Below are 14,263 nucleotides of genomic sequence, written 5' to 3' on the forward strand. Positions count from 1 at the left end.
TTTCTAAGGCTATCTTGCTGTTTTCTCCATTAAACCCCTTGTCTTAAAAAAATCTTGAATCTATATTAATCTTCGTAATTTTCTGAGTACCCGTATAACATATTTTTCTCAAGAATGCAGTGAGGTCGCTGTTTCCAAGAGCTCTTCAATTCTGAAATATAAGAAGTGTGTTTCCAGGCATTGAAACCCAAAGGCTCACCTAGACACAATGGAGTGAGCAGAATATATAAAAATCTCTCATGACAAATCTGAACTCTGCTTTTCCCAACCATGTGAAGTCTACTGGAATAAGATTCCAAGTAATTTGGCAGGTCGAAGCAAAATATATACTTTGATATTCTTCTCAGGAGTAACAACTGATGGCATTTTAATTTTGGTAAAATAATGTAAATGTTAAGGTGAAATTTAGAAATAAGAAAGGAAAAGCTGATATGTGTGTAGCTACTAGGTGTTTTTCTTCCTTTTTTTATTTTTGTAAAGTAAAACAAAAGATAAACCAAAAGGTTCTAGCTTAAGTTAGGTAAAATCAAAGAGGAGAAAAAAGAAGATAATATAGCTAATACTTCACTGCCACCTGTAATTTCCAAAACAACTAAGAGCATTATTATTAAAATTAAAATTAAATAATTCAACCTATATTATGTTAAATTTACTTTGTTAAATTGTATTAATTTAAATAAAATTTAATGAGTTTTTAAATATAAATCATACTATAATTTAATATAAGTTAATAAACAATATCAATTAATAAAATAAATTTAAATCAAACCATAGTATTAATAAAAGAAATTTAAATAATACTACTAATAAAATTAATTTAAATTAGGTTAATTTATATTAAATGATAATATAATTTATATTTAAAAATATATTAAATTTTGTTTAAATTAATTTTAACAAAAATGTTCTGAATGGTTTTAGAAACTACAGGTGTCAGAGAAGTATGTGCTATGCAATCTGCTTTTTCTCTTCTCTCATTTCACCTACTTAAGCTGGAAACTTTTGATTCATCTTTTACCTTAATTTATCAAAAGGTTATAACTACTCCTGTTTTAAAGCTTTTCATCTTTCAAAAACTGTTGTTAGCTTATTTCTCTCCCCAACTTGTTTTGATCAAATGTTTTATAAAATGTGTTTATAAGAATTATTGTAGAGCCCCCAATAGTATGTAGATAAGCAGTCCAGATATTTAATGATACATTCTTACTAACTAACTTTTCCATTGGCAATGGATCATGTGATCCCACTTTGGGGTTGACTCATAAAAATACTCTTCCTCCTGGACATATTTATCATCTGGAAAACTGAATTAATGTGAAGTGACTTTCGTATAGAAATGGAAATAAGCAAAATGGATAGGGGTCATAGAATTTGGATTCAAAGCATCTTAGAATTTATCCACTAAGCTTCATGTTTAGGTCCTCCCCATTGGAATTTTCGCTTGGTAGTTGTACAATGTTATCTTGGATAAACTAAATATTCTCAACTTTTTGCAACATTATATTTGGTTTTCATGTACTCTAAATCTGAGACATCCTTCTTATGGGTTGGATTTTTTTTTTGTTTCCTGTAATTACATGTATCGTTTTTATCTTAATGCCATTAAATTTAAGAAATATTATTATTGTTTTAAAAAAAGAGGTTGGAACTAGTGGTTCAAGAAGGCTGCTCTGTACAGTTGTTCACAAAAGTACATCAGAATTGATAACTGGTGATGATTATCTGCTACATTGGAACAAAATTCTATAAACAAAAAGTGCTACAAAAAACAAAACAAATTTTTTAAAAAGTACTATAGCAAAAAAAATCACAACAACAACAACTAAAAAAATAAAATAAAATACCTAGTAGCTATACACTTACATATACCAGCTTTTTTGCTTTCTCTTTTTGTCTACAAACACATGAGTACTTTTTCAAAAGGCCATGCTGTAAAACATAAAAAAGGGTTATGGCTTCTTTCAAATGCTAAATATTTAGAAGATCCTGGAGTACAACTCTGGCACTATTGTCCAGGGACACTGGCAATGGTGTAAAGGTGGGCATGAAATCTGCAATGGGTTTAAAAGGAGGATGCCCAGGTCCACCAAGTCCAACTCCAGCTAGGTTACTAAGAGGCACAGCTGCAGAACGTGGAACCAAGAGTGGATTCCCGTTGGTGCTTCTGCCAGCTCTTAATTTGGCTCCATCTTTAACATTTCCTGGTACATTTACGCCTTGCTCTCTCTTTCCTGGTGAGTCTAGACAATCCATGACATGGGCAGAAAGTTTTGGTGGTGGGACAGAGGGCTGAGATTCCATTTCCAGAAATTTGACAAAGAGTTCTGAAAAAGAAGTATTAAGCACAGGTTGTTGATTCGTCTCAGAGGTATGTTGGGGACACTTTTTGAAGCCCCTCCAAGCCAAACTACTCATCCACTTACTGACACCACCATAATCTTTATTCAACAACTGCTCCATTTCGTCCTTTGGAATGTCCAGGATGCTCCCCATCAACTGCAATACTTCACGACGTTTGCCCTTTGGTGTCTGGAAATGACCAATAAAAAGGTTTCGCATGAGGACTTTGTCCACTTTTCCTTCTGCGCTGTTGACCAAAGTCGACAATTTCTGTTGTGCATGGTCCAACATTTCTTTCCGGAGCTCGTTTTGTTTTTTCAGTTCTTCCATCTGTTCTTCCTTGAGATCTAAGTCTTCTCTCAGTCTGGAAGCAGAATCCAACAGAGTATTTGCTTCATCCAAACGTTCCTGCAATGATGATACTTCTCCTTCTAGCTTTTCGGCCTTGTTCTTCCATTCAGCTATGGACTGTTTTTCTTTGGCTAATTCAGCAGAATGCAGAGCTTTCTCTTCTTCTTGGAAGTGCTCTAGAACCCTTTGCAGGTTACTTGATGACAGGGTACACTGCCTGACTCGTTCCTGGGAGAGCGAAAGCTGCAGTGCATTCTCATCCCTCTGTTGAGAGACCAGACTCAACTGTTCCTGCAGTGACTCTATCTGCACACTGGCTTGGTGACTTGCCTTAGAAGATGCAACTAGCTTTTCCTCCAAGAGTGTGACTTTCTGTCTCAGTTGAATCTCTTTGTCTTGTGCAGCCAAAATTTCCTGGGTGTAAGACTCTTCTGATTCCAAGAGATGGCTGCGTAGCCTTTCTAGCTCCCGGTTTAGGCGTAATTCTTGGTCCCGTAAGTGTTGAACCTCTTTTTCTCTTAGGATTTTTACTTTGGTCTCTTGAAAAATATCAGAATTCAATGTTTGAGCATCTCCTTTCTCTCCAGGCAACTGGGGTTTTAGTTCTTCAATAGTTTTCTGCAAGTTCTTAATTTCCTCCTCTTTTTCTAAAATTAACTGGCTATGCGCAGCATTCATCCGCTCATATTTGTACTTAAATTCATCCATTTCCTCCTTCTGCTCCTGTAAAGACTGAAGTAGTTGCATTTTACGCTGGTTTTGATTTTCAATTATATGCAGATGGTCTTGAATTTCATCTTCCAGATGATTTTTGACTATATTCAGTTGAGATACCTCCAATTCTAGTTCTGTGACAGCATCAAGAGCTGTAGGCTCAGCCACTGGTACAGCTTGATTGTGCTGTTCCCTAAGTGTTTCCAATTCTACTCGCAGATAGTTGTTTTCTGCTTTCATGTAGGTAAGACTTCTGTCCTTTCTTTCAATGGATTGCCTTAAAGTTTCATTTTCTCCTAAGGCCTGAGAACACTTATCTAAATCCTTTTGGAGTTGTGAACTTTTTTCTTCGAGTTTTTCAATAAAAACTTCTTTCTCATTTATGACTTGTATCAATCGCTCCTGTTCTTCTACATAAGATGCCAACATTTCATCAGTTTCTTTTTCATCAGCAGTCATTTGCTCAATATTCTTTTTGAGTCCTGCTATCTCAAAGTCCTTCTCTTGACTGAGTTGAACTACACATTCGTGTTTCAGCTTTAAGGCAGAGGTATTCAAATTATGTGCATTGGAGAGTTCCTGAATAGTCTGCCTGTGATTATTTGCTTCTTCCAACAGTCTTTTTTCTGCCTGGTGCAGTTTGGCTTCAATCTCTTCTTTGTCTCTTTTGAGAGTCTCCGTGATAGTGTCTTTTTCTTGAGAGATTTGATTGTAAGCAGCAATAGATTCTTCCAACTTACGCCTTACATCGTCACGTGCTAAAATCAACATTTCATTTTCCGTTTTGAGTTCAACAGCAACTTTCTTTAAATTTTCATTGAGCTGTTCCTCTTCAGAAAGATTTTGCCTTAAGTTGCTAACTTCAGCTTCTCGTTCTTTAAGCGTGTCATCCTTACAATGACTGTTAGAGTCTTCATTCAGAGAAGTTCGATACTTGCTCTTAAATCCAGACAGCTCATCTTCAAGTTGTCTAATGTGATCCTTAAGCCCAAGGTTTTCCTGCTGGATGTTTAAACTATTTTTTTGTGCCTGATTTAGCTGATCTACTAAATCTTCTACTTTACCTTCAAGCTTCTGCTTAGTTAAATGCAAATCACTGAGGCTCTGTGCGTTCTCAGTTAACTTCTCCTTCTGCACATGCAGCTCTTGGGATATGTTCATTTTATCATCCTCAAGTTGATGAACTCTCTTTTTTTCATCATCTAGATCTTGTTCCAACTTCTTGATGACAAGGTCTCCTTCATTTTGTTGTTTGGATAGCTCCTCTTGTATCAAAATCATGTGCTTTGTAGCTTCCTGATTCTGATGATCCAGTTCTTCTAACTCAGCTATCAGCATTTTCTTTTCATTGATAGTCTGATTCAGTTCTTCCTCCTTTGCCTTCAAGTGAAGTTTTAAGTCTAGTAATTGTACATTCAAATTCATGTCTGTTGAAGCTCTGTTTTTCATGACTTGGTAGTCACAGCTCAATTTTGACAGTGACATCTGAAGTTCCTCTTTTTCTTGACTCAATGATGACTTCTCTTTTTCTAAAGCTTCAACATGCATTTTAAGTTTCAGATTGTCTTCAGCAAGACGGTTATGCTGGTTTAAGCCATTTAGTCTCACGATTTCCTTCTCCACATCAGCCAGGGCTTGTTGAAGCCTGAACACTTCTTCCAGTGCTGAGCTCTGAGGAAGGATTTTTCCCTTTTCTGCCACAGTAGAACTGTGCTCCCAAACTGAAATTTCATGCTGATGATCATATATGTCTGGACTTTGGTTTGGTTGAAGAGTCTTGATAGTATTTTGTACTTTGCAGATTTCACTTGAGTCAGAATGGTGTGTTCCCTGAGCCTCAGCAATCTGCCTCGAGTGGCCAACTTCAGATTCATGTTTTGCAACTTCAGTTGACAATCTGTTTGTTTCTTGTTGTGATACAATTATGTCACTAAAGTCCATGTCATCATCACGAAAGGCTGAAAAATGACTACTGATCAGGGAACCGAACGGAGCCGGTGCAGTTGTTGTTGGTACACCACAAGCTCCCGAGTGTACTGATTGAGCGGCTGCCTGTAGTTGGAACATTTGATCTTGCAGTACAATCTGTCCTGCTTTAAGATGGCTGATCTCTACCTCTTTCTGTTGCAGTTGATTTTGGTAACTTACAGACTGATGGTTTATTTGTGGCTCTGATGCTTCATGCTTTTCTTCCAGGTCAGTACAATACTCTTTCAGTCTTTCATTCTCACATCTTAGTGTGGAATCAGTAGTTTCCATTTCCTTTCTCCAACAATGATGTAAAGCTGCTTCTGGGTCTCCTAAGTCATCCAGAAGCATTTCCCTGGCGAAGCTGGAGCTATGGCCGGTGAGGAAAGCCAAGCTGCTCCCCACCTGACCCAAGAAGTGGCCCAAGCCTGAGCCCAGGCCTCCAAACCAGGACGACATCGTGGCCACTTCAGTGATCCATGGGACCAGCTCTGAAAAGCGCGTCCATCACCATCCACTCTCTGCCCCGAACGTCCTCTGGCGTTGCCGGGGTCAATTATGACCCAAGCGCTCAGAATTCCTCAGAGCTCAGGGTTCCTGGGGCTCCACCAACACTAATCATCCCTGCCTGCTTGTAAACTCAGAAGCCTGTCCCGCGCTTTGACCAGGGACTGGCATCCAGTAGCACACTCACCCCCTGCAGGGCCTCTGCTTCTTCCCTGCACTTGCCTGTCAGCTATTGGCTCACAGGATTGGGCAGGGTTGGCTGGGAGGAGCTAGAGATCCAGGAAAGTGTTCTAGTTTGAGTCCCAAGGCAGTGTGCTGTGGAGCCAGGAAGAATCAATGTTGTAGATGAAATCCAAAGGTAGTTCACTGGACAGTTCCCTCTTGTCTGGGGGAAGTGGGCTTTTTGTCCCATTCAGTTGCATTCCATTGACGAGGTGAGGTCTCGCTCCATTACAGAATGGAATCTATTTAACTAAAAGTCCCCGATTCAAAAGTAAATCTCACCCCATAACACCAGCACAGACACACCCAGAATAAAAGTTGGCCAAGTATCTGGGCATCGTAGCCCAGACGAGTTAACATATAAAATTAACCATCACAAAGTCTTAATCATTCTCAGAATTCAAATTATAATATGGATTAAATGTCACTAAAGAACCATCTTTACCCTTTCCAAAAATAAATTTTTGCTGTTAATCTATAAATTTTCGAGTTCATTTTAATATTATTTGGTCCTTGTTAATTCTGATTGAGGTTTATTTAAGTGCTCAAAAATTCCACTTAAGAAAATTTGTTTTAGAGCCAATAGGTTGATGTTCACTTAGCCTATTGTTGTTTATCAATGCCAAATATAATCCAGGTTTAAACAGTACAGAGTGAAATAAAAAGTTGAGAAATTTTCTACTATGGAGTAACAATCCTAAATTTAATTCCCATACCTCTAAGGATCAGAAGGAGTTAAGATAAGGCCCTGGTTTCCAAGGTGTTTAAATTCCAACAAGTTAATGAGGAGGCAGTTTTGTAGAGTTGGGGACAAAGCAAAGAGATGAAGCACATGGGCTGTAACAGACATACCAGTTGGGACCAAAGCAATTTTGGAGCTAAACTGACAGAATGCATTTAGAAAACCTCTCTCCCAAGCATGAGTTGAACAGTAAATGAGAACATAGTGTGTAGTTCTCACCTGATGGCTGGTGCAGAGAAAGTGGCCAACAAATAGAGCCTGCTGCCACTTTGTTCATATTTGCTTTTTGTTTTGTTTAGGATCATTTTCCTCATTACCCTTTAGAAGGGGTTTGGGTTTGCTCCCATTACTCTCTTCCCAGAGCCCATATTCAGGAGACTCTTTTCCTTGAGCTGTTCTTTCTATATGTCTGTTCAGGGAACAAAACCTCAAGGTGGCAGAAATAAAATTTAAAAAAAGGAAGAATTTTTGGAAAATTAATGGTTAAATAGATTCTGAGGATTATATTAATCACCTCATAATGTCTCTTGCCTTGAAGATAGAGCAAGTAGACATAATTACTCAGATTGGTATCAGAAACTAGTGACTGCATTTGTGTCCTGTGCTAGAAAAGGAAATCTTCTTGGTCCTTCTTATTCATCTCCAAATCTGAGAGAGAAATCAGGCCTGTGTTAGTCAATCTCTCCTCATAAAAGACTAATATAAAAATTTAAGCCCCTTTTAGCATCTGCTGAAGTGCGAATCCACGCTGTACCCCAGCTGTGTCTACTGTTGAAGAAGGCATCAACAATACCAAGTGTCCTTTTCTCCCTTTAGACCATTCCTCCTGTGTGTGTGTGTGTGTGTGTGTGTGTGTGTGTGTGTTAGAAGACTTTTTCATCACTTTGACAACATACCTGAGAAAATTAAATGAGTAAATATTTATTTTGGTTCAATTTCAGACTCCATTGCTGTGGCCTGAAGTGAGGCAGATTACCATGGCAGAGAGCCTGGCTTCAAAACAGAGCTGCTCAACTCATGGAGATCAGGGGATCAACTCATGGAGATGATGGAGATCAGGTGAGGGGAAGAAAGGACCGAGGAATATGATGTACCCTTCCAGGGAATCAACTCCAATGACCTACCCTCCAACTAGGCCCTACCGCCCACAGTTTTTACCAACTCCCAATAGTCCTGTCCAATCGTGAACCCATCAGTGGATTGATCCACAGATGAGGTTAGAGCCCAGGATTCAATTCACCTTTCTGTAGAGTCCGTTCTGAATGCTGTTACATTGGGGTCCAAGCTTTCAACACATGACCTTTGGGCAACATTCCAGATCCAAATTATAGCAGGGTGCCTCCTTCTCTTTAGGTGTTCTGTGTTTGTTTATTGTTTTAAATCACAAATAATGATCCTTTTTCAGTGTAAGACCTATCACATTTGGCTTGAATCTGGTTCCAGTGGTTGTTGCTCCTACTGCTGAAAGGCATTTCTGATCACTCAGATTCAGTCTTCTAGCATGGTTCACTCTGACCACAGCTGTTTGTCATTTTATATTTCAATCTGAGAGAGATACCTACCTACTGTATTCAAAACTGACCATCCAAATAAAAGCATTTCTCTTCTTCTAAATATGTTTGGAATATTCCTGGAAACTATGGGGGATATGGAGGGAAAACCCTGGCTCATTCGCGAACACATGTGACAAAAAGCATCCAATAATCATAAGTATATCCTTATATATGTATTCAGTGCCCCCAAAGTACAAGGTATTGTGGTAGATATTGTGAACAACATAAAGCTGTGTTATATACATTTCCTGCTATGAAGTGCAATTGAATACAGTCAATCAATGGAGAAGATGTTACACAGAGTGATCCTTGAATTATAATGCAAGGTCAGCCATTGATGACTGTGGTGGTGAGGATCTCATATGGGGGAAAAGACTAAGTAAGAAAGAATAAGCCAGAAGTAGAGAGCCCTTAATAATGTGGCTTTGTTAAAACACAGATGAAGATTAAAATAATGAAAGCTTTTTGAGTCTATAAACATAGGGTGATAAATTCTATGCAAGATATTAAGTTTGTACTTTTTTTTAATACCTCATAATTCATTCAAACATTTTCTTATAGATTTCAGTAGAATTTTTAAATCTCTTTAATATGGGCCTTGTCTCTTCTTGTTTCTTTTTTTAAATTTTTATTGGTTGCTCAAAACATTACAATGATCTTGACATATCATATTTCATACATTTGATTCAAGTGGGGTATGAATTCTTATTTTTACCACGTGTACAGTTTGCAGGATCACATTGGTTATACATCCGAGTTTATACATACTGCCATACTAGTGTCTGTTATATTCTGCTGCCTTTCCTATTCCCTCCCTATCCCCCCTTCTGTCCCCTCCCCTCCCCTCCCATAATCTCTCTCTACCCCATCTACTGTAATTCATTTCTCTCCTTTTTTCCCCTTTCCCCTCACATCCTCTTATATGTAATTTTGTATAACAATGAGGGTATCCTTCCATTTCCATGAAATTCCCCTTCTCTCTCCCATTCCCTCCCACCTCTTGTCCCTTCTAAATGGTAATCTTCTTTTCATGCTCTTCCAGCCTGCTCTGTTTTGAGTCCCCCCTCCTTATATGAAAGAAGACATTCAGCATTTCTTTTCTAGGGATTGGCTAACTTCACTTAGCATAATCTGCTCTCATGCCATCCATTTCCCTGCAAATGCCATGATTTTGTTATTTTTTAGTGCTGAGTAATATTCCATTGTGTACAAATGCCACATTTTTTTATCCATTCATCTATTGACTGGCATCTAGGTTGGTTCCACGTTCTAGCTATTGTGAATTGTGCTGCTATGAACATTGATGTAGCTGTATCCCTATAGTGTGCTCTTTTTAGGTCTCTGGGAATAGTCCGAGAAGGGGAATAGCTGGGTCGGATGGTGGTTCCATTCCCAGCTTTCCAAGGAATCTCCATAATGCTTTCCAAATTGGCTGCACCAATTTGCAGTCCCACCGGCAATGTACAAGTGTACCTTTTCCCCCACATCCTTGCCAGCACTTGTTGTTGTTTGACTCCCTAATGGCTGCCATTCTTACTGGACTGATATGGTATCTTAGAGTGGTTTTAATTTGCATTTCTCTGATTGCTAGAGATGGTGAGCATTTTTTCCGTGTATTTTTTGATTAATTGTATATCCTTCTCTGAGAAGTGTCTGTTCAGGTCCTTGGCCCATTTGTTGATTGGGTTATTTGTTTTCTTAATGTTTAATTTTTGAGTTCTTTGTATACTCTGGATATTAGGGCTCGGCACATTTGTATTTTTAAGAATTGGCATAATCAATGAAATGTTCCGCACACATTTGTAGGAAGATTAACATAACACTCCAATGACAATACAATAGTAGAAGGATTGATTTGGACTGAGAAGTTGTTCAGTGAATGATATATTACCCATAAATTTGAATTCTCATTATCATAAAGAAGCAAGGTGAAAATAAGAATTTAAGAGAGTGTTGGGGATATGGCTCAAGTAGTAGCCCGTTCACCTAGCATGCGTGAGGCATGGGGTTTGATCCTCAGCACTACATAAAAAAATAAATAAAATAAAGATGTTGTGTCCACTAAAGGCTAAATAATAAATATTTTTTAAAACGAATTTAAGATAGTCCATAAATGTTATATACAAACTGTGAAAGTAGATGCTTTCGCATCTAGTGACTTTTATAAGTAGGACAAAGAATTAAATGTAGTTCTGCTGTGTATAAAATGATCACAATAAATCACCAATGTCATTTTTTGAAATGGGAAAATGTTTTTTTATTGGTTATTCAAAACATTACAAAGCTCTTGACATATCATCTTTCATACATTTGATTCAAGTGAGTTATAAACTCCCATTTTTACCCCAAATACAGATTGCAGAATCACATCGGTTACACATCCACGTTTCTACATAATGCCATATTAGTGACTGTTGTATTCTGGTACCTTTCCTATCGCCTACTATCTCCTCTCCCTCCCCTCCCATCTTCTCTCTCTACCCCATCTGCTGTAATGCAATTCTCTCCCTTGTTTTTTTTTCCCCCTTTTCCCTCACATCCTCTTATATTTAATTTTGTGTAACAATGAGGGTCTCCTTCCATTTCCATGCAATTTCCCTTCTCTCTCCCTTTCCTTCCCACCACTTGTCTCTGTTTAATGTCAATCTTTTCCTCATGCTCTTCCTCCCTGCTCTGTTCTTAGTTGCTCTCCTTATATCAAAGAAGACATTTAGCATTTGTTTTTTAGAGATTGGCTAGATTAACTTAGCATAATCTGCTCTAATGCCATCCATTTCGCTGCAAATTCCATGATTTTGTCATTTCTTAGTGCTGCGTAATACTCCATTGTGTGTAAATGCCACATTTTTTTTATCCATTCATCTACTAAAGGGCATCTAGGTGGGTTCCACAGTCTAGCTATTGTGAATTGTGCTGCTGTGAACACTGATGTGGCAGTATCCCTATAGTACGCTCTTTTAAGGTCTTCAGGGAATAGTCCGAGAAGGGCTATAGCTGGGTCAAATGGTGGTTCCATTCCCAGCTTTGCCAGGAATCTCCATATTGCTTTCCAAATTGACCGCACCAATTTGCAGTCCCACCAGCAATGTACAAGTGTACCCTTTTCCCCACATCCTCGCCAGTTCTTATTGTTGTTTGACTTCATAATGGATGCCAATCTTACTGGAGTGAGATGATATCTTAGGGTGGTTTTGATTTGCATTTCTCTGACTGCTAGAGATGGTGAGCATTTATTCATGTACTTGTTGATTGATTGTATGTCCTCCTCTGAGAAGTGTCTGTTCAGGTCCTTGGCCCATTTGTTGATTGGGTTATTTGTTATCTTATGGTTTAATTTTTTGAGTTCTTTGTATACTCTGGATATTAGGGCTGTATCTGAAGTGTGAGTAGTAAAAATTTGTTCCCAGGATGTAGGCTCCCTATTTACCTCTCTTACTGTTTCTCTTGCTGAGGAAAAAAAAAAAAAAAACTTTTTAGTTTAAGTCAGTCCCATTTGTTGATTCTTGTTATTAACTCTTGTGCTATGGGTGTCCTATTAAGGAATTTGGAGCCCGGCACCACAATATGTGGATCGGAGCCAACTTTTTCTTCTATCAGATGCAGAGTCTCTGATTTGATATCAAGCTCTTTGATCCATTTTGTGTTGGCGAGAGAAAGGGATTCAGTTTCATTTTGTTGTATATGGATTTCCAGTTTTCCCAGCACCATTTGTTGAAGACGCTATCCTTCCTCCATTGCATGCTTTTAGCCCCTTTATCAAATATAAGAAAGTTGTAATTTTGTGGATTGGTCTCTGTGCCCTCTATTCTGTACCATTGGTTCACCCGCCTGTTTTGGTATCAGTACCATGCTGTTTTGGTTACTCTTGCTCTGTAGTACAGTTTGAAATCTGGTATCGCTATACCGCCAGATTCACACTTCCTGCATAGAATTGCTTTTGCTAATATTTCTCAGACACCTGTAGTTTCTAAAACCACTAAGAGGATTTTTATTAAAATTAATTTTATTAATTTTTTTATTATATTATATAGTTAATATTAAATGATTTAATCTATATTAAATGTTATTTAAATTGACTTTGTTAAATTGTATTAATTTAAATGAAATTTAATGAACTTTTAAATATAAATCAATCTAAAATTTAATCAAAATTAATTTAAAAATCAATTAAGAAAATAAATTTAAATCAAACAATAGTATTAATAAAATAAATTTAAACAATATTAATTAATAAAATAAATTGAAATTAGATCAATTTATATTAAATGATAATATAATTTATATTTTAAAATTTATTAAATTTTATTTGAATTAATTTTAATAAAAATATTCTGAACGGTTTTAGAAACTACAGGTGTTAGAGAAGTATGTGCTATGCAATCTGCTTTTTCTCTTCTCTGATTTCACCTACTTAAGCTAGAAACTTTTGATTATCTTTTACCTTAATTTACGAAAAGGTTGAGACTACTCCTTTTTTAAAGCCTTTCATCTTTCAAAATCTGATGTTAGTATTACACTGTTCTCTCTTTTAAGGGTTCTATTAGGCTGCATGTGGCTCCATTAGCAAATAATTCCATATCAGCCATTTAGACAAATACTTTTCTAATGGTCCCTCTCAGGGGGACTATTTTTTTCTAGGTAACACTGGTCTGCTCATTAGATAAGGTGAAAGGACCACCTGACTCACTACTTTCCACTGCCATTTTAAAAACTTTATAACTGGAAGCATATTTATTTAAATAATCAGGCAAGATCTCCAGTTTAAATGTTCCTATGATCATTCTCACACTCTGTCCTGATAAAAAACACAAGACAGGCTCTATCAGGAAAGCCAACATACAGACATATGCAGAGACGCAGATGCCCATCAGTGCTGGGGTGAATCCTGCTTCTTCTGACACTCTTCCTGGGCACACACCTAGGCATTGAACCTCAGCCTCCACATCTATAAGATGGTGCCCAATTCACAGACTTGAGGAGCATATTAAATAGGTCAAATGTGTGAGTCCTTGGAATAGTGTGTGGGAAATCTCTGCTACATCCTACCAAATTACTGCTATTAAAGCTGCTTTACTAGGGGGTTAGAATTAAGCAATATGGCTAGGAATATCCCTAGAAAACATGGTACCCCACATCTGACACCCTCACTGATCATTTTTATTCCTAAAAAAAGGTCACATTCTCAAACTTCATTACTGAGATGCATGTTCTGTTTCTAACACTTCTTGGATCAAATTCAATTTATAATCTTCAGAGATGATAGCAACAAATGCTAGTCAAAACACAGCCTTTTCGTTATGTGTGCATAAAACGGACTATATTCATGCTAAAAGAGCATCTTTCCTTGTTATCTAAGCAAAGAATGCATGTTTTGATTTATGCAGTTTCTCAGCAAATTAATACAGAGAGAATTTTCTCATTATGTTTTCCTAAACGCAGCATTCTTTGCAAGGACAAAAATAAGTGCCAGTGAAATGAACCTTTCAAAGAATATCCATGATGCAGCAAGCTATTCCATGAGCCTACTAAAGAAATGGAAAGCAGGCTGGCCTTTTAAGGGTTAATATTCTGCCAGAATAAAGAACACTGGGAGTCAAAAATAGGACAGCCTAGTCAGGGATCCTAAGAAAACCCGGTCCAAAGGCTGAGAAGAGCAGAAGGCACTTGGGCAGAAGGTGGAGCCTGCCACCCATTCTGTGAACTGCATTCCTCTGTCCAGAGGCCCCTGACCACCAAAGATCAAATAAAAATTCAATGACATCCCAACAGCACACTGTCAGTGTTCACCTGTATTTTGAATTTCTTTATTCTTTTCCTTCACATTTGAGCAATTTGCCTTTAGTCCAGTGAATGTCATGGGATTGTA

The 14,263-nt window shown here is 37.6% G+C and overlaps 1 protein-coding gene and 1 pseudogene across 2 annotated transcripts in view; one reads left to right on the forward strand and one right to left on the reverse strand.

Annotated features, from left to right (window-relative positions):
• The window catches only part of LOC308653305 (heat shock factor protein 2-like), a 174,435-nt pseudogene that overhangs the window by 37,266 nt on the left and 122,906 nt on the right, over nucleotides 1–14,263 (forward strand). Inside the window, exon 7 of the transcript XR_014024379.1 lies at nucleotides 7,786–7,903. The product of XR_014024379.1 is annotated as a heat shock factor protein 2-like (transcript). The remainder of the gene's footprint in view (nucleotides 1–7,785; nucleotides 7,904–14,263) is intronic.
• On the reverse strand, nucleotides 1,969–5,832 carry LOC308652545 (thyroid receptor-interacting protein 11-like; the record flags this gene model as incomplete). Its single annotated transcript, XM_081300441.1, is given in 4 exon segments — nucleotides 1,969–2,360; nucleotides 2,363–2,405; nucleotides 2,407–5,106; nucleotides 5,188–5,832. Coding segments are annotated over 4 exon segments (3,780 nt in total).

Source organism: Spermophilus citellus (assembly GCF_964194105.1).
Source record: "Spermophilus citellus genome assembly, chromosome: 1".
NCBI lineage: Eukaryota > Metazoa > Chordata > Mammalia > Rodentia > Sciuridae > Spermophilus > Spermophilus citellus.